The sequence below is a fragment of the Acinonyx jubatus genome, chromosome E2 (genome assembly GCF_027475565.1).
Source record: "Acinonyx jubatus isolate Ajub_Pintada_27869175 chromosome E2, VMU_Ajub_asm_v1.0, whole genome shotgun sequence".
In the NCBI taxonomy this organism is placed as follows: Eukaryota; Metazoa; Chordata; class Mammalia; order Carnivora; family Felidae; genus Acinonyx; species Acinonyx jubatus.
The window spans coordinates 52202191-52225973 of NC_069396.1; the positions used below are offsets into that span (position 1 = coordinate 52202191).

General features: G+C 56.7%; 3 protein-coding genes across 14 annotated transcripts in view; 2 read left to right on the top strand and 1 right to left on the bottom strand.

Annotated features, from left to right (window-relative positions):
* The window catches only part of LOC106988654 (galactoside alpha-(1,2)-fucosyltransferase 2-like), a 20006-nt gene extending 16179 nt beyond the window's left edge, over positions 1-3827 (top strand). For all 4 annotated transcript variants that reach the window (XM_053211089.1, XM_053211091.1, XM_053211090.1 and 1 more), the window contains 3 exons: positions 6-1184; positions 2132-2345; positions 3067-3827. The gene's annotated coding sequence lies outside the window, so the exon portion shown is untranslated. The remainder of the gene's footprint in view (positions 1-5; positions 1185-2131; positions 2346-3066) is intronic.
* On the top strand, positions 369-10557 carry LOC113593452 (galactoside alpha-(1,2)-fucosyltransferase 2). 2 transcript variants are annotated; one of them, XM_053211085.1, is made up of 2 exons: positions 369-500; positions 7821-10557. In XM_053211085.1, the coding sequence occupies exon 2, from the start codon at positions 7914-7916 to the stop codon at positions 8757-8759; it is 846 nt and encodes a 281-aa protein (XP_053067060.1). In that variant the 5' UTR covers positions 369-500; positions 7821-7913; the 3' UTR covers positions 8760-10557. The 2 variants fall into 2 exon arrangements, with proteins under 2 accessions (XP_053067060.1, XP_053067059.1); XM_053211084.1 differs by lacking the exon at positions 369-500 and adding an exon at positions 2223-2345 and having other exon boundaries at positions 7732-10557.
* Positions 9970-23738, bottom strand: MAMSTR (MEF2 activating motif and SAP domain containing transcriptional regulator). 8 transcript variants are annotated; one of them, XM_027037992.2, is made up of 10 exons: positions 22942-23738; positions 22321-22404; positions 20890-20928; positions 20135-20301; positions 19762-19946; positions 19304-19406; positions 18904-19098; positions 18457-18624; positions 18324-18378; positions 17343-17895 (listed from the first exon to the last, which is right to left on the bottom strand). In XM_027037992.2, exons 2-10 carry the CDS (start codon positions 22376-22378, stop codon positions 17612-17614), a joined length of 1254 nt encoding a protein of 417 aa, XP_026893793.2. In that variant the 5' UTR covers positions 22379-22404; positions 22942-23738; the 3' UTR covers positions 17343-17611. The 8 variants fall into 8 exon arrangements, with proteins under 8 accessions (XP_026893791.2, XP_026893792.2, XP_026893793.2 ...); XM_027037989.2 differs by having other exon boundaries at positions 20135-20559; XM_027037990.2 differs by lacking the exons at positions 17343-17895; positions 22942-23738 and adding an exon at positions 9970-10097 and having other exon boundaries at positions 20135-20559; positions 22321-22912.
* Between the last annotated feature and the right edge of the window lie 45 nt (positions 23739-23783).

Here is a 23783-nt window from a genome sequence, read left to right on the forward strand (position 1 = left end):
CCTAGCTGTGTGACCTTGAGCGAGTTACTTCACCTCTCGGGGCCTTGGAATCTCCGCCTGCACCACAGGGCCGCTGAGCGCACCGACCTCACCCGGTGGCGAAGATAGAAGGAGGTTAGCAGACCACGTAAATGCTGCGGTTGGGGCCCAAATAAAGAAACCCAGGAGGACCCTGGCAGGGCTGAGTCCGGACGAGCCAGGCCGGGCTGGACTCAGCCGGCCTCCTCCCGAGGGGCCTCCCGGGCCAGCGTCCCAGCAGTCACGTGGGGTGGGAGGTGGGGCGCCGGGCACACCTGGCTCCCTAAACCCCGCCACCCCCCCCCCACCCACCCCCCCCTGCGGCTCGGGGAGGCCAGGTAGAGCCTGGGCGGGGTTTTCCGGACCCGGGTGCTGGAAGGTTCAGACTTCTGAGTGAAGGGTCGATCTCCGACGAGGGAGCACCCGATCTGCTCGCGGAGCAGCCCCGTCGTCGGCCCCCGGATTCCTGCGGCCGGAACCAGGTGAGAGATGGCGAGGTGGGGCGGGGGTGTAGGGGGAGAGGCTCTCCCCGACCCGCGGCGCGCTGGCGAGAGCGCGCGCACGGGGCCGAGTGCTGGGACGCACTTGAACTCAGGGATCCCCTCTGGGATGCCCCGCCCCCGCCCCGGGGTCTCCCCCAGCAGAGGGTCCACCCCTCGCCGCCCAGGAGCCCACCTCCTCTGCACCCAGCACCCCAGTCGTCTCATCTCCCCGTGAGCCCCAGCCGCCGCCCCGCTCCGCTCCCCTCCCCTCCCCTTCCTTCCCTGCCGATCGACCACCTGAGCCCGCACCTCCCTCATCACCTCCACTCTCCCCTCCCCAGCCCCAGGCCACCAGCTCCCTCCCTCCCGTCACCAGTTTCCTGGAGCTTACCTAAGAATCTCCGTGCGGGGCAGGGCCTGCTGTGCGAGAGTTTCCTGTTCGCCTCTCCCCGCCACCCCCCACCTCCACCTCCTGCGACCTCGGGGTCGCAGGACCCACCCACAGGACCCAGGGGTCCTCAGGGTCCCCGAGGCTGCTGCCACCCGCACCTCCAGGCCCACCGTGGCCCCAGGGATCCCTGGCTCCCGAACCCCCCCCCCCCCCCTTCCATTCCATTCCTGGGAATCAAGTCGAGGACTTCCAGGTGGTGGCCTCACATTTGTGCCCCAAGCTCTTCCCCAAAGGTGTGCTTACAGTGCGAATTTCGGGGGTGGGGTGGGGGTGGGGGGAGACGGGGTTATTTCTTGGTGGCGAAGCCTGGCTGGGTGGAGGTGGAAAGCCCTGGGAGGGCGGTGAGCTGGGGAGGTGCAAGGCCAGCTCTGGGTGTGGGGACAGATGGGGGGAGGCTTGGCACCAGGGGCCAGGCTCCAGAGGGGAGAGGACGCAGTGGGCCAGGCTTAGCCTGGGGTGAGAGAGCCAGAGAGAGCGCTTAAAAGGCCTTCTGGACAGATAGCAGTGGCCCCATTTCCCCGAGGGACCCGCAGGCTGGGCTCCTCCTTCGAAGTTGGGGCTCCTTCTGTTCTCCAATCCCCCTGCCTCCAAACGGATGAAGGAAGGACTCTTGACCTTTCCTCTTGCCCCTCCCTCCTTGGATGATGGCCTGAAGGGCCTGATGCCGTACAGGGACTGAGGACAGACCCAGAGACGGACTTCCGATCCCCCTGGGATCCCACTTTCCAGAAGCTGGCTGCTGGCATTCCCCAAACTCTCCCCACAGATGTCAGAGGGGCCAGCTGCTCTCCCTGTCTCCCTGTGCCCAGCTCCCCGTCCCAGCCCTGGCCCGGGCTTGTCCCCCAGGCCCTTCTCTGGCTAGTTTCTGAGCCTCTTTTTTTTTTTTTTTTTTTTGAGAGAGCCAGAGTGGCAGAGAGGGGCAGAGGGAGGGAGAGAGAACCTTAAGCAGGCTCCAGCACGGAGCGGGAGGTGGGGCTCCATCCCCCGTCCCGAGTGAGGAAGAAGGGAACCACCAAGGAAGCTGAGAGACGGCAGCCACCGTTCTAGAACATTCTGCCTTCCTTTTCACCCAAACAAAGCTGGCCTTATTGTCTTTCTGTCTGAGGGAAACAAATTTCGAGGGCACATTCAGGGCCAGCCCAGAGACGAAGAGGTGTGATCCTCACGGTCATTCTCCCAGTATCCTTGACAGGTGGAGGCCCACGTTCCTTCTACACACATTTCCCGAGCACCTACTGTGTGTCCAGCCCTGTTTCCGAGGGCTGCGGGGGACAGAGAGGGAATCAGAGCGACCCTGTCCCTTCCTTCCTTCATGGAGCTGTGTCTGAGACCAAGAGACCGGGTCTGAATGATCCCGAGAGTGACTCGCTTGGAGGCACAGAATTGGGACAGAGGTCAGAGCTGGACTGAGTGCTGCAGATCCTTTTCTCTCTCTCCTGTCTCTCCCTCTCTCCGTCGCTCCTGTGGTTTTCTATTCCTGTCTGTCTCTTTCTCCCTGCCTCCGTCTTTCTCTCTGTGTCTCCGTGTCTCCTTGTCTGTCTGTCCTCCTGCTCTCTCTGGCTCTGTCCCTGTATTTCTCTCCAGTTCTTTCTGTCCCTGTCTTTTTCTTTTCCGGTCTCTTTCTACATCTGTCTCTTCCCTCCTCCCTTCCTTCCTCCCTTCCATCCTCCCTTCCTTCCTTCCTTTCTTCCCTCCTTCTTTCCTTCTCTCTTCCCTCCCTCCTTCCATCCTGCCTCCCCACAAGCATTTCCCTGGGCCCGCGTTTTTCCCATGTCCCGTGCTTGGCAAATTTGCAACCAGACAGAGGAGCTCTTCAAAGGCTCACAAGCTACTTGGAGGAAGGAAGAGAGAAGCACCCAGAAGAAGTGGGAAGAAGGCACTGAGGCCACTGTCCCTCCTCCTACCTTGGGTGTCCCCTCTGTCCCCAGCTTCCTCCTGCTTCCCAGTCCCCAGAGAGTTCCTTCTACCCCCAGAGTCAGGGCCGGGTCTCGAGGAATCTGGTTGGGATCTGGACAGGAATGTAAGGGCCAGTGGCCTTGATGAAACCGGAGCCAGGGAGCCATCAGGGGGGCACAGTGATGCTTTCCATCTCTCCCTCAACCTTTTTCATCTCAGGGTCCAGTTCACTGTGCTCATGGGTTTCTCTGGTCCCTCTTGGATATGGCTCAACATGGCTGCACGCAGGCTCTCACACACAGGCCCTTCAGCCGTGGGGCCCACAACCAACCAGCCACCCTCCCTGTGTTTCTAACTTCAAATTCCCAAGGGAGAGACTCTGCTGGATACAGACGCGTCTCTTGAGCCCGCGCCCATGCCCACACAAGGGCCGCCTTGGACCAAAGTCAGATGATGCCCTACTGGCTGTGTTTTTCTTTTTTTTCTTTTTTTTTTTTAAATAAAGACACCATTGCTATTGGATTACGGCCCACCTTAGGATGACCTCATTGTAACTCGGTCACTTCTCTAAAGACCCTGTGTCCACGTAAGGTCCATATTCTGCAGTATCAGGAGTTAGGATTCCAATACGCCTTTTGGAGACAGACACAACCCAACGCATGGCACATAAGATCTATGGGTGGAGTGGGCAAAAATGTACTACCTTCATACAGTCTACCCCTTGACTGCCATCACACGTATGCTTCATCTCATACCCCCAACTCCATTAAAAAAAAAAAAAATCAGGGGTGCCTGGGTGGCTCAACTGACTAAGCGTGGGACTCTTGATTTTGGCTCAGGTCATGATCTCACGGGTTCGAGCCCCGTGTCAGGCGCTGCCCTCACAGTGTGGAGCCTGCTTGGGATTCTCTCTCACCCTCTCTCTCTCTGCCCCTCTCCTGCTCGCTCTCATTCTCTCTCTGTCTCTTAAAATAAATAAACACTAAAAAAAAAAAAAACCCACAGAAATGGGGCGCCTGGGTGGCTCAGTTGGTTGAGCATCCGACTTCGGCTCAGGTCATGATCTCACAGTCCGCAAGTTTGAGCCCCGTGTCGGGCTCTGTGCTGACGGCTCAGAGCCTGGAGCCTGCTTCGGATTCTGTGTCTCCCTCTCTCTCTGCTCCTCCCCTGCTCATGCTCTGTCTCTCTCTGTCTCAAAAACAAATAAACATTAAAAAAAATTTTTTTTAGCCCAGAAATAAAAAAAAAAAAAATCAAACATTAACCAGGGCAAGTAGAATCACACACACTCACCCACTCCTCAGAGGGACAGCCCCCATGGTCAGCTCAAGCCACCGTATCTACATCTGATGGTATGAGGTCACCCTAGCTCATCCCAGAATTCACAACCTCAGGACGAAATTCATTCCTCTTGTAGGTCTGTTCCCATCTCAGCCACACGGAGCAGGGCTCTTTGCTTTGAATGTGATCATCTTTCAATAACTGTTTAAATAAGTTTACATATTTATTTTGAGAGAGGTGGAAACAGCACGAGCAGGGGGGAGGGGCAGAGAGAGAATCCCAAGCAGGCTCTGCACCGTCCGCACAGAGCCTGACGTGGGGCTTGAACTCTCAAAAACCGTGAGATCGTGACCTGAGCTGAAATTAAGAGTTGGATGCTTAACCGACTGAGCCACCCAGGCGCCCCCTGTATGTGATAAGATCAAAAGGTACTGTTTTAATGGTCAGAAAGGTGAAGTTGCTTCCCAGAGTCACACAGCTGATGAGCGTGGGAGCCTGCCGTCAACAGCCTGTGATCAGAGTGTGTCCACTGAGTCATGCGTCCTCTCTGTCACTGTGTGAAGCCCAGTCCGTGTTGGGCTTAAGGAACAGAGGCTTTATTTACACTCGGTGGCAATGAGGAAGGGGCCTGATCCGGAACTTTTGAGCAGTAAGACTGAGCATCTGCGGAGCTGTGCAATGAACCTTAGTCAGTAAACCCAGCCTCCCTGGCTCCTTGCCTTTCGAGTTGAAGGGGGCCAGAGGAGATTGTATCATCCAGGAGTCCATTTCTGGCTAGGCTCAACATCCGGTGACCCAAGGGGCCCAGACAGACCCCCACCTGAGTTGGTTCAACCCAAATCCAGGCATCTAGTTGGCAAGCCTGACTTTCTTCTAGAAAGATAATGCGTATGGGGCGCCTGGGTGGCTCAGTCGGTTAAGCATCCGACTTCAGCAAAGGTCATGATCTCACAGTCCGTGAGTTCGAGCTCCGCGTTGGGCTCCGTGCTGACAGCTCAGAGCCTGGAGTCTGCTTTGGATTCTGTGTCTCCCCCTCTCTCTGCCCCTCCCCTGCTCATGCTCTGTCTCTGTCTCTCTCTCTCAAAAATAAATAAAAACATTAAAAAAAAAAGAGAAAGATAATGCATATCATCTTAATGGGCTATGAGGGTAGTAGCGATTAAGAAACAGGGATATTGTTGGGACACCTGGGTGGCTTGGTTGGTTAAGCGTCTGACTTCGGCTCAGGTCATGATCTCACGGCCCGTGAGTTCGAGCCCCGCGTCGGGTTCTCTGATGACTGCTCAGAGCCTGCAGCCTGTTTCAGATTCTGTGTCTCCCTCTCTCTCTGCCCCTCCCCTGTTCATGCTCTGTCTCTCTCTGTCTCAAAAATAAATAAATGTTGAAAAAAAAATAAAAAAAAAAAAGAAACAGGGATATTGCTACATTAGGTCCAGTGCCAACTTTTATCAGCTATATATAATTAACCATAAAGGAGCATATCTACATAGCTTCTGGCACCTTCCCAGTTTCAACCAGGTCACACCCTGCTTGATTTCCCCGCAGTGTTCTCTTCTTAATGGCCACTTGCTTCAGTACTTTGACCAAGGAACACAAACTGTGGACCCAATCAACCAGAAACCTTTCGTATCTAATCTACCTTCGCAGACAGTCTCCAGGATATGCTCTGATGAAAGCCTGCTCATGAGGAAGAGTTTTAAAAAGAGTGGGTGGGAACCTCATATTCACAGGGGAGGGAGAGGGAAGTCTCTGGGAGAGCTGGGGGACCAGAAGGCGCTTCATTCCTTTGACTCCTCCCATATATCCCCATTCCCGTGATTCCAAGCCCAAAGTTGATCAGTGACCAAACCTGGACTTCCACTGTGGCCAACAGGCTGCAGGTGTGGTTCCAGCTAGACTGCAGAATGGCAAAGCCCATCAATCACTTCTAGGGGCAATCTTCCAACAATAAAGCGTTAACTGTGATAATCCGGAGCAAGGCTTGTTCTGCTTTTCCTTCCTGGCGTCCAGTCATAATGGGGAGTCAGAACCAGTTCACTCCCTGCTTTCCTTTCCTTTCAGCTGTTTTGCTAACGCTCCATAACTGTATCTCCAAACCCCTGTCCCGTCTGGGCCTTATTTTAGTTCTCGGGGGTCCCAGGCCAAGAGCCTGATTAACCACTTCCCTCTTCGAACCATTGCATGCCTCCATAGTGAAACTTCCATAAAACCCCTAACCAATGGGTTTCGGAGAGGCTCTGAGTTTGGCAGGCCCACCCAAGAGCCAAGAAGGCGGCCCACCTCACCTCCATGGGGACGGCAGAAGGCCCTTCCGGATCTTACCTTATGTACTTCTTCTCTGGTTATGCGTTCGTATCCTTTATAATCAGATGAGTTCTGAGTTCTGTGAGCCATTTTGGCACATTATCAAACCTGAGGAGGGAGTCGTGGGCACCCCCAGTTCAAAACTGATCAGTCAGAGATACGAATGGCTCAGGACTTGGCATCAGTATATGAAGTGAGACGGAACTCTTAAACCCATTGGATTGGATCCCAAGTCCAGGAAGGCAACGTCAAAATGGAATTGAATTGTTGAACACCCAGTTGGTGTGAGGGGAGAAAAAACAAACACTCACCTGCCAACTGCCTTCTGACCTTCAGGTAAAAATATTCAAGAGAGAGAATTGGCCAACTTATCTTTTTATTTATTTATTTATTTTGGGAGGGGGGGAGAGTTTATGAGCAGGGGAGGGGCAGAGAAAAAATCCCAAGTAGGCTCCACACTGTAGCCCAGAGCCCAATGAGGGGGCTTGAACTCATGAACCGTGAGATCATGACCTGAGCTGGGATCAAGAGTCAGACGCTTAACCCACTGAGGCACCCAGGGGCCCCTGGCCAACGTGTCTTTCAGAGCCAGCCTTACAAGTTGCAATTTTGCCAACAGATGGCAAAGCCACCGTGGAACCAGGTGTTTATCTTCCGTTCAGTTGGCGGTGGCGACGAGGGCAGGCAGGTCAGGTGGTGGAGTTTGTGATGGGTTGGGCAATTTCCTTTCAAAGGGACTATGGATAGGCAGGGCATGTAAGAATGGACATCTCTAGAAACCGGATCCCGGTCAGTAGAAGGTCTATACACTTGTCCTGCCCATATATACACACCCATGGAAGTATATTCAGTCTATAAACACATTGAAACATACAACGTGTATTTACATTATGTGTGTGTGTGTGTGTGTGTGTGTATGCTCACTGTATACATATTACACACCCTATATGTACATAGCATATACACACTCACACAACACAACGCACACCTGTCCCTTGTATGCACACAAATTCACACACACCCGTATGTGTGCACAACGTATAGATACCCGTACGCATACTCGGGTGAATGCACACGCCTTACTCCTTTCGACCCGGATAAGCAGGAACGAATGAACCCGATGGAAACACACTCCCGAGACCTGCCCCCATACACGTAACTGAGCACTCACGCTCATCTACGCACAGAGTGACCCCCCCCCCTGCACGCACCCTCCCGCCACCCCCCGCGTGTCTGCGCGCACCCCTCCGGGGCCGTCACCCCCTGGCCTAACATCCCTGGCTCTCCCTTCCCCGACAGCCATGTTCAGCGTCCAGGCGCCCTTCTTCTTCTCCATGGGCCATATCCTCCTCTTCGTCTTCACGGCCTCTACCATATTTCACCTTCAGCAGCGGCTCGCGAAGATTCGCCCCAGCTGGCAGTTTGAGACGCTGGTGTGGGCGCCCGCGGAAAACTCGACGACGCCCCGGCCCCGGGGCGGCATGTTCACCATCAACGCCCAAGGGCGCCTGGGGAACCAGATGGGGGAGTACGCCACCCTGTACGCCCTGGCCAAGATGAACGGGCGGCCCGCCTTCATCCCGGCCGAGATGCACAGCGCGCTGGCGCCCATCTTCCGGATCAGCCTCCCCGTCCTCCACCACACGGCGGCCGGCAGGATCCCCTGGCGGAACTACCCCCTGAACGACTGGATGGAGGACCGCTACCGCCACATCCCGGGCGAGTACGTGCGCCTCACCGGCTACCCCTGCTCCTGGACCTTCTACCACCACGTGCGCGACGAGATCCGGCGCGAGTTCACCCTGCACGACCACGTGCGGGAGGAGGCCCAGGCGTTTCTGCGGCGGCTCCGGGTGGGCGGGCGGCGGCCGGGCACCTTCGTGGGCGTCCACGTGCGCCGCGGCGACTACGTGCACGTCATGCCCCGCGTGTGGAAGGGCGTGGTCGCCGACCGCGGGTACCTGGAGCGGGCCCTGGGCTGGTTCCGGGCCCGCCACCGCGCCCCGGTCTTCGTGGTCACCAGCAACGGCATGGCCTGGTGCCGCGAGAACATCGACGCCTCCCGCGGCGACGTCGTGTTCGCCGGCGACGGCGTGGAGACCTCGCCGGCCAAGGACTTCGCGCTGCTCACGCAGTGCAACCACACGGTCATGACCATCGGCACGTTCGGGATCTGGGCCGCCTACCTGGCGGGCGGGGACACCATCTACCTGGCCAATTACACCCTCCCGGACTCCCCGTTCCTCAAACTCTTTAAGCCCGAGGCGGCCTTCCTGCCGGAGTGGATTGGGATCTCGGCAGACCTGTCCCCGCTGCTCCACCACTGATGGTGGCCGGCCTTCGGCACCCCCCCTCCTTCGCTGGCTCCCCCGAGACCAGCTGCCCGAGGCCCCAGGGGCGTCTTGTTCCGTGGGCCAGGACCCTTCCCTCTCGCACCAGGACGCTCGAGAGGCCGCAAGAAACCCAAGTCGCCACCGACTTGAAATAGCACGTTTCTGTGTCCCACGCAACAAGAGCGGTGGCGGCACATCTCTGGGGTTCGTCGAGGCAGCGGCTCGGCGATGTCACCGGGAACCCCAGTTCCGTCCATCTTGTTCAACTGCCATCAACTCCTCTCAGACCGCTCCCCACCCGTACCCCCCACCCCCATGGTCCCAAAACGGCTGCCACATAACCGGCTGTCACATGCGGGCAACCTCTTCAGGAGGCAGCCAAAAAGAGGTCCGTTCTTCGGTCCCTTTTGAAGAGTGAGGGACGCATTCCAAAGCCCTCCTGCAACTGCCCACCCCCCCCACCCCCCCCCACCCCCATAGCTCACTGGCCGGAAGTGTATCACATGCCCGCCTGACCCAACACAAGGCCAGGCGAATAAGACGCTGGGATTGGCTTAGCTGCAAATCAATAAATCTTTGCCCCCTTCAGCCGGGGTGTTGATCAGCCTCCTCTGAAGGATGTGGCGGCGGACAGGAGGAAAAGCGGGGCGCTCTTACCGAGGAGGAAGGACGCAATGTACGCACGGAAAACAGGGAAGCCTTGAACTCGGTTGTCTGCTCGCTCCACAAAGCCGCCTGGCCAAGGAGGCAAGCGCGCCTCAAATAGCGCGGACAACCACCTCTCCAAGCCCTGTGTCCTTGGCCTGGCTCATTTTTTTCTAGTTTGCCCGGAACGGGGTGGGGGTGGGGGTGGGGGTGGGGGGACCTTTCCCCCGGTTTCCGAAAGAGCGCCGCCCTGTTGGCCAGTCGCCGGCGTGCGTCCCAACACCCCCGGGGCCCCACTTCTGCAACCCTGGCTTCCCAGGGCCTGGGACGATTACTGTTGAGAACTCCGAGCGCAACATGGCTCAGTGGACTTGAAGCGGGTCCATCTGTTCCCTCCATAAACACTCGTGGCGGTGGAACCTCGCTCGGATCCCCGCCAGTGAAGGCGGGGTTGACAGAACCTAGCGGCCGACGTCCGGATCGCCTGCGTGTGTGGCCGGTCCCCCAGGACAGCTTGGACTTCCGCCTGGAACATTCCCTCATCCGGCCGCCATCTGGGTGTCGGAAGCCACCATGCTGTGAGGGGGCCCAGGCTCGCTCCGAGGCCACGCGTAGGTGCTAACAATGAGCGGTCTTAGCTGAGGTCAACTTCAAGTCCTTCGGCGTAGGCATCCCCCAGGATTCCACCTGTGACCAAAGAGGTAATGGGGGAAATAGAGAGGTCTATACTCCAAGGGCTCAGGAGAGACTCCTCGGGCCTGGAGTTCACAGGTTCACAGCCCGGAAAGAGACAATCCGATGCCTCAATCAGAGTGATGTTTGAGCCCAGCACTCACCGCGGGCCAATTGCAGAGAGGTCACACAATACAGACAAGGCCACCGTATTTGTAAGGGAGTCGGTCTGAAAAGGAAGTAATAAAGGAATATAAGGACTGGGAGGCACCTGGGTGGCTCAGTCAGTTGAGCATCTGACTCTTGATTTTGGCTCAGGTCATGATCCCAGCGTCGTGGGATGGAGCCCCACGTTGGGCTCCGCCCTAAGCATGGAACCTGCTTGGGATTCTCTCTCTCTCTCCCTCTCTCTCTCTCTCCCCCTCTACCCCTCCCCTGCTTGTGCATCACCCTCTCTCTGTCTCTCTGTCTCTCTCTCTCTGAAAAAAAGAAAAGAATATATATAGAGAGAGAGGAAGATGCTCCAAAAATCAGTACATAGGGAAAAAACGTTTACCACTATTTCAGTGGCTGAAGCCAATCAAGTGGCCACACCCAATTTCAAGAACAATCCACCCATGTACCCCAGAATATTTGTGGTCTAATAGATACCTCACATCCTGCAGGCCTTCAAGGTCTCTCTAGGGGGTTCTCTTGGAACCCTTTTCTTTTGACTTGGGACTCATGCGATGGGGTGCCACGATTCTTAGTATGCTAATAGCTCTCTGCCTCAATAACTCTATGAACTCATTCAAATTCCCAGTCTGATTGTTAAATTTTTATTTGTTATTTTTCGGTAGTTTATTTTATTTTACTTTACTTTATTTATTTTCAAGTAGGCTCAGGGCGCCCGGGTGGCTCAGTCGGTTAAGCGTCTGACTTCGGCTCAGGTCATGATCTCGCGGTCTGGGAGTTCGAGCCCCGTGTCGGGCTCTGTGCTGACAGCTCAGAGCCTGGAGCCTGCTTTGGACTCTGTGTCTCCCTCTCTCTCTCTGCCCCTCCCCCGCTTACGTACACACTCTCTCTCTCTCTCTCTCTCTCTCTCTCTCTCAAAAGTAAGCATTAAAAAATACAAATAAAAAATAAAAAAATAAAAATAAGGTAGGCGCCACACCCAGCATGGGGCTCAAACTCATGACCCCGAGAGCAAATGAGCCAGCCAGACCCCCCGTCCCCCCGGTCTGATTTTACACAGCTTGAATGGGTGATGGTTTTTGGATTGGGTTTCGGTCTTTATTTTTTATTTTTTATAATATTAAAAAAATTTTAATGTTTATTTATTTTTGAGAGTGAGACAGAAAGAGACAGAGTGCAAGTGGAGGGGCAGAGAGAGAGGGAGACACAGAATCTGAAGCAGGCTCCAGGTGGCTCAGTTGCTTAGGCATCCAACTGTTGATCTCGGCTCAGGCCATGATCTCATGGCTCGTGGGATCGAGACTCACATCAGGCGCTACACTGATAGTGTGGAGCCTGCTTGGGATTCTCTCTCTCTCTCCCTCCTTTTCTCTGCCCCTCGCTCACTCGCGCACGCTCTCGCTCTCTCAAAATAAATAAGCAAACTGAAAACAATCCTAAATGAATTTGTTTATAAATTTGGCATTCTCCCTTTTAATGCACATTTTAAATGCATGGGGGTGGTGTGTGTTTCACATGCTGCTAAATTAAAACAACATCATGGTTAGGTGTCATTTCCAACGATGGCCATGAGGACATCTCCCCTCCATTTCAACCACCCAAACCTTCTCCGGCCCATCCCTGATCTCAGTAAATGGCACTGTCCATTTACTTGAACCCAAACTTAACTTCTTCTTGATTCCTCCTTTCACACCCCATCCACCTGCAAGTTCTGTCAGCTTTACCTTCAAAATATACCCTGAATCTGACCTTCTGTCCCCCCTCCACCGTCGCTACTCTGTCCAGGTCACCATCACCTCTGCCTGGACATCTGCAAAAGTCTCTTAAAAACTACGGGTGCCTGGGGGGCTCAGGTTATAATCTCACGGTTCCTGGGATTAAGCCCCTCATAGAGCTCTGTGCTGATTGTGGAGACTGCTTAACACTCTTCCTCTCTCGGGGCTCCTGTGTGGTTCAGTCAGTTAAGCGCCGACTGAGGTTGTGATCTCGCAGTTCATGGGTTCGAGCCCCGCTTCAGGCTCTGTGCTGACAGCTCGGAGCCTAGAGCCTGCTTCGGACCCTGTGTCTCCCTCCCTCTCTCTCTCTCTCTCTCTGCCCCTCCCCATTCATGCTCTGTCTCTCGAAAATAAACATTAAAAATAATAATAATAAATCTTAAAAAAAAAAAACATTCTCTCTCTCTCTCTCTCTCCTTCCGCCCCTCTCCCGCTCTCTTGCTCTCAAAAATAAATGAATTAATTAAAAAAAAAACCCTAACTAAACAGGGGCGCCTGGTTGATTCAGTCGGGAGAGCAGAGGACTCTTGCTCTCAGCGTTGTGAGTTCAAGCCCCACGCTGGGCATAGAGCCTACTTGAAAAAAAAAAAAAAGCGTAGGTGTGTAATTCTACACCACAGCCATAAGAAAGGTACGCTATAAAATGTCTATTAAAATATGCCTTGAAGAATGAATTTGACAGTGGACCCGTGAAATGATGGCAGAAGTGAGGCAAAGAGACCAGTGAGATTACCAGATTTCAAGATTGACCATAAAGCTAAAGTTACCATGACAAACTTGTGCTGGCATAAAAGCCGGACAAATGGGAGCCAACAAAGAGCCCAGAAATAGACCACATATATACAGTCACTTCATCGATTGATTGATTTTTTTTTTTTTTTTTTTTACGGTCACTTGATTTATGACGAAGATGTCAACACAGTTCAGTGGGAGGATAGAAGAGCTTTTCAGGGCGCCTCGGTGGCTCAGTCAGTTGAGCATCTGACTCTTGATTTTGGCTCAGGTCGTCCCAGGGTCCTGGGCTCTAGCCCCACATCAGGCTCTGCACGGAACGGGGAGCCTGCCTCTCTTCCTCCCTCCCTCCCTCTCTCTCGCCTCCTCTGCCCCCTCCCCTTCTCCCACATTTGAGCACGCACTCTGTCTCTAAAAAGAGAGCTTTTCAAGAAATGGAAGCAATCCAGTATCCTTATAGAAAAAGTGAACCTTGATCCCTTCCTCACACCATTCACAAACATTAACTCAAGATAGATCACAAAATGTGAAAGCTAACAGCACAAAGCTTCTAGAATAAATGACCTTGAGGTGGGCAAAGGTTTCTTTTTATTATTATTTTTTAAATTTTAATGTTTATTTATTGGTGAGAGAAAGAGAGACGGAGCACGAGTGGGGAAGGGGCCGAGAGAGAGGGAGAGACAGAATCCGAAGCAGGCTCCAGGCTCCGAGCTGTCAGCTCGAACTCACCAACTGTGAGATCATGACCTGAGCCGAAGTCAGACGCTTAACCGACTGAGCCACCCCGGCGCCCCTTATGTTACTTTTCTAAAAGTAATCTCTACACCCAATATGGGACTCAAACTCACAACCCCCTAGATCAAGAGTCACATGCTCTACCAGCTGAACCAGCCAGGCGCCCTGGTTTCTTAATGAATACACACACACGCACAAAACCCCAGTAAACTGATAAACTGGGCAAACTAATAAACAGAAAAACTAGTAACCTGTACATCTTCCTAGAGAGCCCACACTGATTCCCAGTTCTTAACTGCAGTAGGCTCATAACATAGCTGATGGATAGTCTAGTATAGAATTTGGGGGGGGTGGTTGTTGAGCACACACATCGGTCTCAGTTTCCTCCTATCCTGTATCTTACACCGTCGATGACGTCATACCACCCTCATTCTCCAGATTTTTTTTTTTTTTTTTAAACGTGAAATCACAGAGGTGCCTGGGTGGCTCAGTCGTTTAAGCGACCGACTCTGGATTTCAGCACAGGTCATGATCTCACAGTTCGTGGGTTCGAGCCCCCAGTCGGGCTCTCTGCTGTCATCGCAGAGCCCGTGTCTGATCCCCTGCCTCCCTTTCTTTGCCCCTTCCTCCTCCGCTCATGTGCACTCTCTCTCTCTCAAAAACAAACAAACAAACATTTTTTAAGATAAATTGATAATTTTGGCAATCTGTTGACTATATCCTTGGTCTTTCTCCCATGCCTACTGAGATGGTATAGGAGGATAACGTGGTTCAGGGGCTCCCCTGGGGCAGCTCAGGCTCCCCACCTTCCTGTGCCCCACTTTGGTCCAGCCCTCTCTCGCTGGGGGCAGGAGAGAGCAACAGAATTGTCTGGAAAACGGCTGAGTGACGGGCGGTGGGGAGCGTGGGGCCCACGCCTCTCTCTCCGGCTCTGGGGTAAACATGCACACTCTACCCAAGCCTGTGCAGACAGATGAGAGAAGCCCCGCCGCACCCCTTCTGGATCTTTCCAGGACTGAAGGCACCCCTTTCCCACCAGTGTTCGGCCGGACACAAAGGCTCCTGCAGCCCCCGGCTGCCACCCACCTTTTGTTCCAGAAGCCCTGACCTCGCAAGGTTCCCCCCACCCCCACCGCCCCGTGGCCACGCCCTTCACACCTTCTCCGCAAGGACCGAAGTCCTCCACACCGGTCCTCTGGCCACCCTACCCATTCCCCTTGGCTCCTGGTACTTTCTAGGAGTCACGGCCCCTCTGCCATGAACATACCCATCACCCTGCACTGAAACTCTCTCTTTGCAAATGTCTGAACCTCCCCAGAGCAGACAGCGAGGCTCTTTTTTGTTTCAACGCAGGCACAGGCTGTGGACTCATGAATCACGTTTAAAGCCCCTCTCTGACACCTCCCCGTCTGTGTGACACGGCGGGCCGCACCCCCCTCCTCTGGTCTTCCGCGATCTCATCTGCAAAGTGAGGAGGACAGATCCTCCCGGATTGCTCGGAAGACACCAGAGATCGCCTTCCCGTCACGGTCGCGAGCGCCAGTCCCCTCGCCTGTCCTGTCGTGACTCTTGAACGCCCACCAGGGTTTCCAACACTGGCGAACTAGAATTGTTGACCAGCAGCTAATAACGGCGGGGGACACTTATCAGCGTGGCTCCCACGCCACGTCCAGCTCGTGGGAACTCTCAGGGCACCTCTCATCCGCACTGGGCTGGAGTGCCACAGGAGCACACTGACAGCAAGGCAAGGGGAAGTCGCCGGCTCCGGGTCCCGTCGCACGTAACTGATCTCACGGTCCTTTTCCACCCGCAGTGGACACAGCAGGTGGCGGCCCAGGCGCCCTCAGACAGATCCCTCTTCCCGGTCCTGGGCACCCAGCCCCCAGCTTCTGCGTGCTTTATGCATCCATTCTGCCTTTTTATTTCCTGTTTTTCTGGTGCTCTGGCCTCTTCGGCTTTGTGGACAGTGCGGGGGAGGGGGGGGGGACACTGCCCTTCCCAGGGCTAGCCACTTCCTGGAGATAGTAAAAGACTCACCCAGGAGTGTGCTTTTCATATGCAAACTAACCAACCCCGAGCCCAGACTCACAACCGCTTCCTTTATGAGCGCCTGTACTCCAGGCCACTGTTCCCCAGCCTAAACACCCCAGGATCAGGTTCCAGACAACCAGGGAAGGGGGGGGGCACACCTCGGAGCCAGCTGAAATTTATCCAAACTAGACAACCCTGAGGCTGCTTACCCTGCCTCTCCGGTTCCTTCCCTGGGAAACCACAGTAAAGACTTTTGCCCAGGGTTTCCCTCCCCCTCCCCCACTCGGCCTCCTGACTGACCCTGGCCCTTGCCCACGTGGCCTGGTGTGGCTTGGCACGCCCCCTTCTCTCGGGATCCGAGAGAAAAACAGACGGTCTTTTCAAGGAGGACAACAAAGGATCAGATCGTCCTGATCTGCCCTGCTCCGCCACACCTGAATAATACGAAAACCTACGCTGGAAAAGATGTTGCTTAAAGACAAACATTAGAAAAGAGAAATGTAAGGGGCGCCTGGGTGGCTCAGCCGGTTGGGCCTCCGATTTCGGCTCAGGTCATGATCTCATGGTTTGTGGGTTTTCTGTGCTGACGGCTCGGAGCCTGGAGCCTGCTTTGAGTTCTGTGTCACCCTCTCCCTCTGCCCCTCCCCTGCTCCCACTCTGTCTCTCTTTCTCTCTCAAAAATAAATAAAAAAACATTTTTTTAAATTAAAAATAAATAGGGGCGCCTGGGTGGCTCCGTCGGTTGAGCTTCTGACTTCGGCTCGGGTCATGATCTCAGGGTTCATGAGTTCAAGGCCCCATCGGGCTCTCTGCTGTCCGTGCAGAGAGACCACTTAGGATCCTCCGTCCCCCTCTCTCTCTGCCCCTCTCCTGCTCGCGCTCTCCCTCTCTCTCAAAAATAGTGAAAAAAAAAATGAAAAGAAAAAAATGAATAAAAAATGAAAATGAAAAAAAAAGATTGTCTCTCTCTTGGGACACCTAGGTGACTCAGTCGGTTAAGCATCCGACTTTGGCTCAGGTCATGATGTGGGTTGGAGCCCAGCAACGGGCCCTGAGCTGATAGCGCGGAGCCTGCTTGCGATCCGCTGTCTCCTTCTCTCTCTCTCTCTCTCTCTCTCTCCCCCTCCCTGACTCGCACATGCATTCTCTCTCTCTCTCAAAAATAAATAAACGTTAGAAAAAATTCTCTCTCCCCCGCTGCCACTCTCTCTTAAAAAAAAAAAAAAAATGACTGCAACCCCAACGAATCGCCTTGCTGAGCCACTCAGTGGAATTGTGAGTGATCATAGTTATTATTTTGAGACTCTAACTTTGGGGATGGCTTGTTATTCAGCAATAAAAAGGGGGGGCGGATCTCCCTCAGCTTCAAAAGCCTAACTCCCTTGGCCTCAGGATAGGACAGACTGAAGCTTAATTTATCCTCCAGAGCTCCCCACGGGGCCCAGTTGAGGTTGGGACTTCACCTGACGTCACACTCTTGCGAATCTTTCCCCTTCTCTGTCCAGTGTCCTCTGCTCCCTTTTGGTTTCTCCTCAGAGCATTTATCTCATGAATCAGGGGGCACATGAGTCTTGTCTCGGGCTCTTCTTCCAAGGGAATCTGACCTCAGACAGGACACGTTGATATTCTCACTTCCAACCGGAAGCCAAGGGTCTGGCTCCGCATTCTCCCTCCTGACTCTTCCTTGCCCCTCTCCTTACATCCCGCAAGCACAGACCACCTTCCAGACTCCCCAGCCCCAGGGAACCATCTAGTAGGTGGCACAGAGGGTGGGGGGGGGGGAAGAAGGTGGGAACAAAGACATCATGAGGTCTCTGAAGGAAGGAGCAAGCAGTTTGTTGGCCCTGGCCAGCAGCAAAGGACACGGACCACACAGCCATGGAGGAGATCATATCAGGTAGACAAGAGTCTGGCCGACGGCATGTCAGCAGCCGTTCAGGGGCCACGTGGGGATGAGAGTGTTCTCTGATTCTGTGTCCATGGTGGGAGGGGCTCTGCAGTTGTCCCCCGCCTTCCTTGGGAGTATGCCTCTGTGACTTTCCCATCCCCACCAGTGCCCCCTCCTTGGAAGCCCAGAATCCATCACCACGGATCGTCCAGCAGGTCCCACAGCCGGGTGCCACTGGGGTCAGATAAGTCAGCAGAGAAGACGCTGGGGGCTGGGGGACCACAGCCTAGCAGAGGACCCCCACTCAGAGCCTCCAGCCAGTCCAAGGAATCCGTGGGGCCCCTGGGAGAGGGCGACGGGGAGTTTGTGGGGGACGGGAGCGAGGAGGAGAAGACAGATGAGAGGCCTTCAGAGTCTGGGGAGGGGGACAGCACGTCGAAGGAGCCGGGGAAGTCCAGGGGGATGGGGGGCAGCTGGTCTGCAGAAGGAATGGAGTGTGAACTTAGGCAGGCAGAGATCCAGACGCCACTCTGTTAATCCTCGTTTCCAGACGTCTAAGTCCCCAACCTCTAGGACCCAGGACTCCAGACCCCAACCCCTTCCTCCTTGGACTAGGAGTCCAGAACCTCAGTCTCCTCTTCCCCCACATCAAGAAGTTTGACTCGGGGCGCCTGGGCGGCTCAGTCCGTTGAGCGTCCGACTTCAGCTCAGGTCATGATCTCACAGTCCGTGAGTGCGAGTCCTGCGTCGGGCTCTGTGCTGAGCGCTCGCAGCCTGGGGCCTGCTTCGGATTCTGCGTCTCCCTCTCTCTCTACCCCTCCCCTGCTCGTGCTCTGTCTCTCTCTCTCTCTCTCTCAAAAATAAATAAACATTAAAAAAGATTAAAAAAAAAAGTTCGACTCTTACCATCGGGCTCCATCTGATCCTCCAGGATGTCATCAATGCCCCGGTTCGGAAGCAACTGCGGGACGGGCAGAAGCGGCGTGAGCCTGGGACCCGTCCCGATCCTGATCGAGACCCCTAACCAGCTCCCTCTCACCTGCGCCCTGCGGATGGCTTCCTGCAGCTCCTCCTCCAGACTCGGGGCCGCCGTGGATGGTGCCGAGGCAGGGGTCAGCGCCGGAGCCCGCGCGGGAGCCGGCGCAGTCGGCTGGGTTTCCGCGGCACGTGGAAGAAGCGGAGGGTGACAGCCCCGGCCTGACTTGAGCTAGAACCGCGGGGAAGAGTTCCCATAAGCCACGCCCACTGGACGCAACCCCACCCCCCCTCGCAAGCTGTGGCTCCACCCCCCCCACCCCCCGCCGGTCGCATCCCGGCCCTGCGCTCACTCATCGACCACCCTATTGGTTTCTCTTCCCTTAAGATCCGCCCACTACGCTCTTAACCACGCCCCCACACTTCATTGGCTATTCTTCTTTCGACCGCCCGCCCCCGTCCCGCTCCGTCTTCTCCTCACTGGTCCATACGCGCGCGGCCCCGCCCTCACCGAGCCCGGCCGCCGGACTGCTCCCAGAGCCTTGGGCCTGAGGCGCGGCCAGGGAGCGCTCGCGGGACTGTCCTCGCGTCGCGGCTTCGGCCGCTCGCGGGGCAGGGCGCCGCCGCGCATGCGCTCCAGGAGCATCGACTTAGTCCCCGACACCGGGAGGCCCCGCAGGCGCAGCTGCTGCCGGAGCTCTGAGACCTGGGGTGGGGGAGCGGGGAGAGGCCTTGCTGGGAGGGCTGCAGGGCGAGGCGGGAGCTGGGGCCGGATATTTGCAAAACCGCGAGAAGAGGGACGAGAAGAGGGACGGGGTCCCCAATGGGGCAGAGACTGGGGGCTCAGACTTATGGGCACCCCCCCACCCCCGAAGGAGAGGGCCAGCCTGGGAAGTACTCCCCATACTCACCGTCAGCTCCTCCAGTTTAAGGGTCTGAAGTTCCAACTTGTGTGGAGAGGGCGAGGCGCTGGGGACTCCAGGCGGGGAGGGAGTGAGGGGGATGGGCTTCATCCTGGTGGTAGTCGTGGGGGTGGGGGAACAGAGGTTAGACGGGGCGGAGAGAGAAAGGGCATCCGGGGGTCCTCAAAGACCTGGGGCGGGGGGGGGGGGGGACGGTGTGAAGAGGAAGGAGAGGGCCCAAAGTTCTGGGTCTCCGACGAGGCTAGTCCCTGTGCATGGGGAGCAGGAACCGGAGGCTCAGTGTCTTGGGTCTGGAGCCAGGACTCCCGGAAACTGACGGGAGAGGGACCAGGAAACTGGGAGAGGAAGGGGCTGGGGGCTAGACTCCCCTGCTCTTGGACTCTGGGTTTGAGGCCAAGATGCTGCGGGCCTGACTTTCCGTCAGAGAACGAAAACGGGATGCATACCTGGGAGGTGGCCGCTGGGAGTTTGTCCCTTCCCACAGAGGTGGTCCAGGGGGACCCAGAGCCAACATTTTGGCCTGGGGGTCGACCCTGGACCCTTGTCTCGGCCCCAGGGGCATGTACTGGTGGTATGTCAAGTTCCCCTTTGGCTTGGGCTCTCTCCAATGTTGGGAGATCTTAGGAGACTCCTGTAAAAGCAGGTGTGATGTCACATGCTTCAGCTCTGTGCCCCCTCTCCTGCCCCAGAGCCTCATGCAAAGCAGGGCGAGCATCAGTCAGCTCAGCCCCGCCAGAAAGGAGCCAAAAAGGGCAGCAGCAAAGAGGACCAATGCTGTAGACTCTCAGGGGTACTTCCCTTCACTCGGTGGAGACTCACCTTCAGGGACCTCCAAGGGCCATATTCAGATTCAGGGAGCAGGTCCCCAGGACTGAAGAGGAAAGGAGTGGGACCCGAGGGCGAGGCTGGGGCCAGGGCAGGGCCCGTGGCTGAGACCCATGGATCTGGATCCAAGACTGAAGAGGTGGTGAGGGACCCCGAGACGCCTGCAGATAGCAAGCCAGGCAGGGAGGAACAAGGCTGTGTGGGAAGGAGGGCCCTGCAGGCCACAGCCCCCCACCGCGGGCGTGAGAGGGCGGGGCCAAGGAGTGAAACCCCAGGAGCCTGCAAGGCAGAGGTTCTAGGGACCCAGACTTTTATATTCTCAAGGAAGGCAGGAATCGCGTCCTTAGTCACCAAGGGGTGTGATGGCTGCGAATCGCAGCTTTCTGGGGTTCTGCTGGGACAGCCAGCACTCCTGGTTTCTTGAGGAGAGAGAGAGAAGCTGAAAGCCACATCCTGAGATGCATAATGTGTGCCAAATGCGGGGTCTGGGATGCCTGTCTTCTCCAAAGAAACGGGATCTGGATTCACGCGTTTCATTGGGGCGGGAAAAGCCAGAAAGCGGGAAGCGGAGCTTTTGGGGGTAGGGTGGCCAGGGACCTGTGTTCTTGGGTCCTCGGGAAAGGACGGGATCGGATTTCAGTGTATCCCTGGCAGAGGGACTGAGGCTCGGGAACCAGTGCAGGAGATCTGGCCGCTGGGCCCCAGGGGAGTCTGGCCACCATCCCCTCCCTTGCAGGGCCCACACTTACTTGGGTCCTGATACCGTCTGTGGATCCGAAGCTGGAGGACTGCGGAGGAAAGAGGGAGGTGGGAGGGGAAAGGCGGGAAGGGAGTGTCCAGGAGCCTGGCCTGGCGGGGCGCCGCGCCCAGCCCCCTTACACTCCCCGGGGCAGGCGGGTGGGTGGGCTGTCAGCCCGGTCCCTTTCCCGGGCCTCCCGCCTGCTCCTCGCTCCCAGCCGCAGCCCTTCTGCGACCAGGAGCCAGCCAGCGTGCAGGCAGGAGGCGGCCCTGCCCCCCAGCTCCACCGGCCCCCCTTCAGGAGCACGTACCCACCCAACTCAAGGCACCATCGCCATCTTGGCCAGCCGGACCCGTTTGCACCCTCGCCGCCTCCGGTCCATGTGCTCGAATCTGCGCAAGCCCACTCCCTCCTGCGTGCCCCTGGGCCTCCCCACAGTCGCCCCCTCTGTACACGCCTCTCCCCGGGCCCTGGTTTGGCACGCACGCCACTTCTGTGCACTCGTACCCTGTGGCACTCTCCATCTTGGCTCACCCAGTCCTGGCACCCACCCAGCCACACTGACACACTTCCCCGCACACTCAGGATCTGGCTTCCAGCTTGGGAGCAAGGATCCCGCTCCGTCACGTTCCACGTGCACTCCCCGGCACCCCCTTGGCTCTTCGGTCACTGGCGTCTTCGCACCCACCCAGCCACGGAAGCACACTCGTTCACACGCGCATTTCACCCTCCGCGCGCCGCGCGCGCGCAGGAACTGACATCCAGCGCCACTCACTTGCCCGCTTTCTGTCTGCACTGGGACCTAAAACACAACCCGTGACGCTTTCGCCGCTTGACAGCTCGCTTGTCCCCTCACCCACGCTGCTCACGCCAAAGTCCCCAGTCTGTGTACCCCGTCCACTTTGCACACCTGTCAATTTCAGCTCCTGTTCCTTCGCAGTACCCGACTCTCCACACCCACCCCTACCCGCCCACCTGCTCCTCAGTGTTTACGTGAACATTGTATTGGCCGTTTGCACGCTCGTTGAGCCACCAAAAACTCACGCCCTTTGCTGGGGCCTCCTTTCTGCACAAGTGACCTTTTGTACAGAGGACATGTGCCTTGTGGGTCCCATGGCCTCCTTCCCACCTGACCCCCCCCCCCCCCCATACACACTCCCAGAGTTAAGAGTTCTCAATCCCAGGGGGCGCCTGGGTGGCTCCCTCGGTTAAGTTCAGGTCATGATCTCACGGGTTCGTGAGTTTGAGGCCTGTGTCTGGCTCCGCGCTGACAGCACGCCTGGGATTCTGTCTCTCTCTCTTCCCCCCCCGCCTTCCCCCACTTGCTCTCTCTCTCAAGAATAAATAAATGAACGTTAAAAAAAAAAAAAGAAGAAGAAGAGTACTCAATCCCGGGGCCCAGAAGACTCCTTCCCTACATGCACAGAGAGAATCCTCTCACCAGATCTGAACTTGGAGCGAATGATTTGGGAGCGCTGGGAGGAAGCCGCGAGGGTCATTGCCAAGGCTGTGATGGTGACCTGGACTGAGGCGAGGGCAGGGCCCCCACAGGAGGCAGGGTCAGAGTGGAGGTCAGGAGGCTGTCCCCGCATGCGAACGCAGCAGGGAAACAGCTTAGGGATAGGAGAGGACTTGAACCATAAGTTCTGGATCCTGGGGGGTGGGAGGGATCCAGGGGCTGGGAGCCCAGACTCCTGGGTCTGAGGGAGAAGGGGGTTGAGGGCCCCAACTCCTGGAGCCTGGAGGAGGAACGGACGGGATCTCTGAAAGGAGACCCCCCCTCGCCCCCGCCCCCCCCCCGGGTCTGTGAACGGAGAGGGAAGAAAAGGGGGTGAAGAGACAGAGCTCAATACTCTGAAGGAACTGGAATCCAACACCCTTGATCTAGAGGGGAAAGAGACCTGCTAGGCTCCTGGGGAAGGGAAGGGTCTCTGCCACCTGCATTTAAGCAGGGAGTGGGTGGGTGTCAGCCACTATGGTCTGTGAGGAAGGGACTGGGACCAGAGAGGTGGCAGAAGGGTTAAGGCGGGTTCCCCCCAGCCCCACCCCAGGGGCTTCTCACCAGGTGGGCTCCGGCCAGTAGTGCTCCGGGGCGGGTTGAGTCCCCAGGTCAAGGCTGGAGGCCGCAGGCTCCGCCCCACCAGCCCGGGACCGCCCAGGACACCCCTTTGTAGGGCGAGCAGGAGCCTGTGAAATGGGGCGGGGCAGACAGAAGCTCCGCCCGTGACCCTGAGAAGGGGCGGGAGCACGGTCTGGGTGGCCCTGGGGGAGGGGCGAACGTCGGGGTTCCCCGAGTCTCTCCCTCCTCCGAGGCCTGGGGCTGTGGGGCTCAGGCGGGGCAGCGGCAGGCGGACTGACAGAAGCAGGTGCCTGGAGAGGGGCGCCGGGTGAGCAGCGGGAGCAGGTGGTCGCGACCCGGCCCTGCGGGCAGGTGCCACCTGTCGCTTATTTTTTCCCTGACGCAGCAGCGGGAGTCGGATTTAGGGGAGTGGAAAGTTCAAACCGGAGCTCCGGACTCCTGGATCTGAGGGAGGAGGGGGCTGGGGATCTGTACGCCTGGGTCCGAGGGAGGAGGGGTTTGGGGCCTGGACTTCTGGATGTGAGGAAGGAGGGAGGCCAGAACCAGGACAAGGGGTGTTGGGATTCGGCAGTGTGACCGACGGGCAGAAATGTCCAGATGATGGCCGGGGGACCCAGACTCCCGGGTCTGAGGGAGAAGAGGGCTGGAGTATGGCCTTTGGGGTCCGAGGGAGAGATGGCTGGTTCCCGCTGGCAGGACCGAGGGCCTGATACCTGGCCGACCCAGCTTAGGGTTCTGTCCTGAAATGCGTTGCGAGGCCCCAGGGCTCCCGGTTTGGATTACAAGCCCCAGGGCAAGCTGAGGCCGTGGCTATAAATACCCCC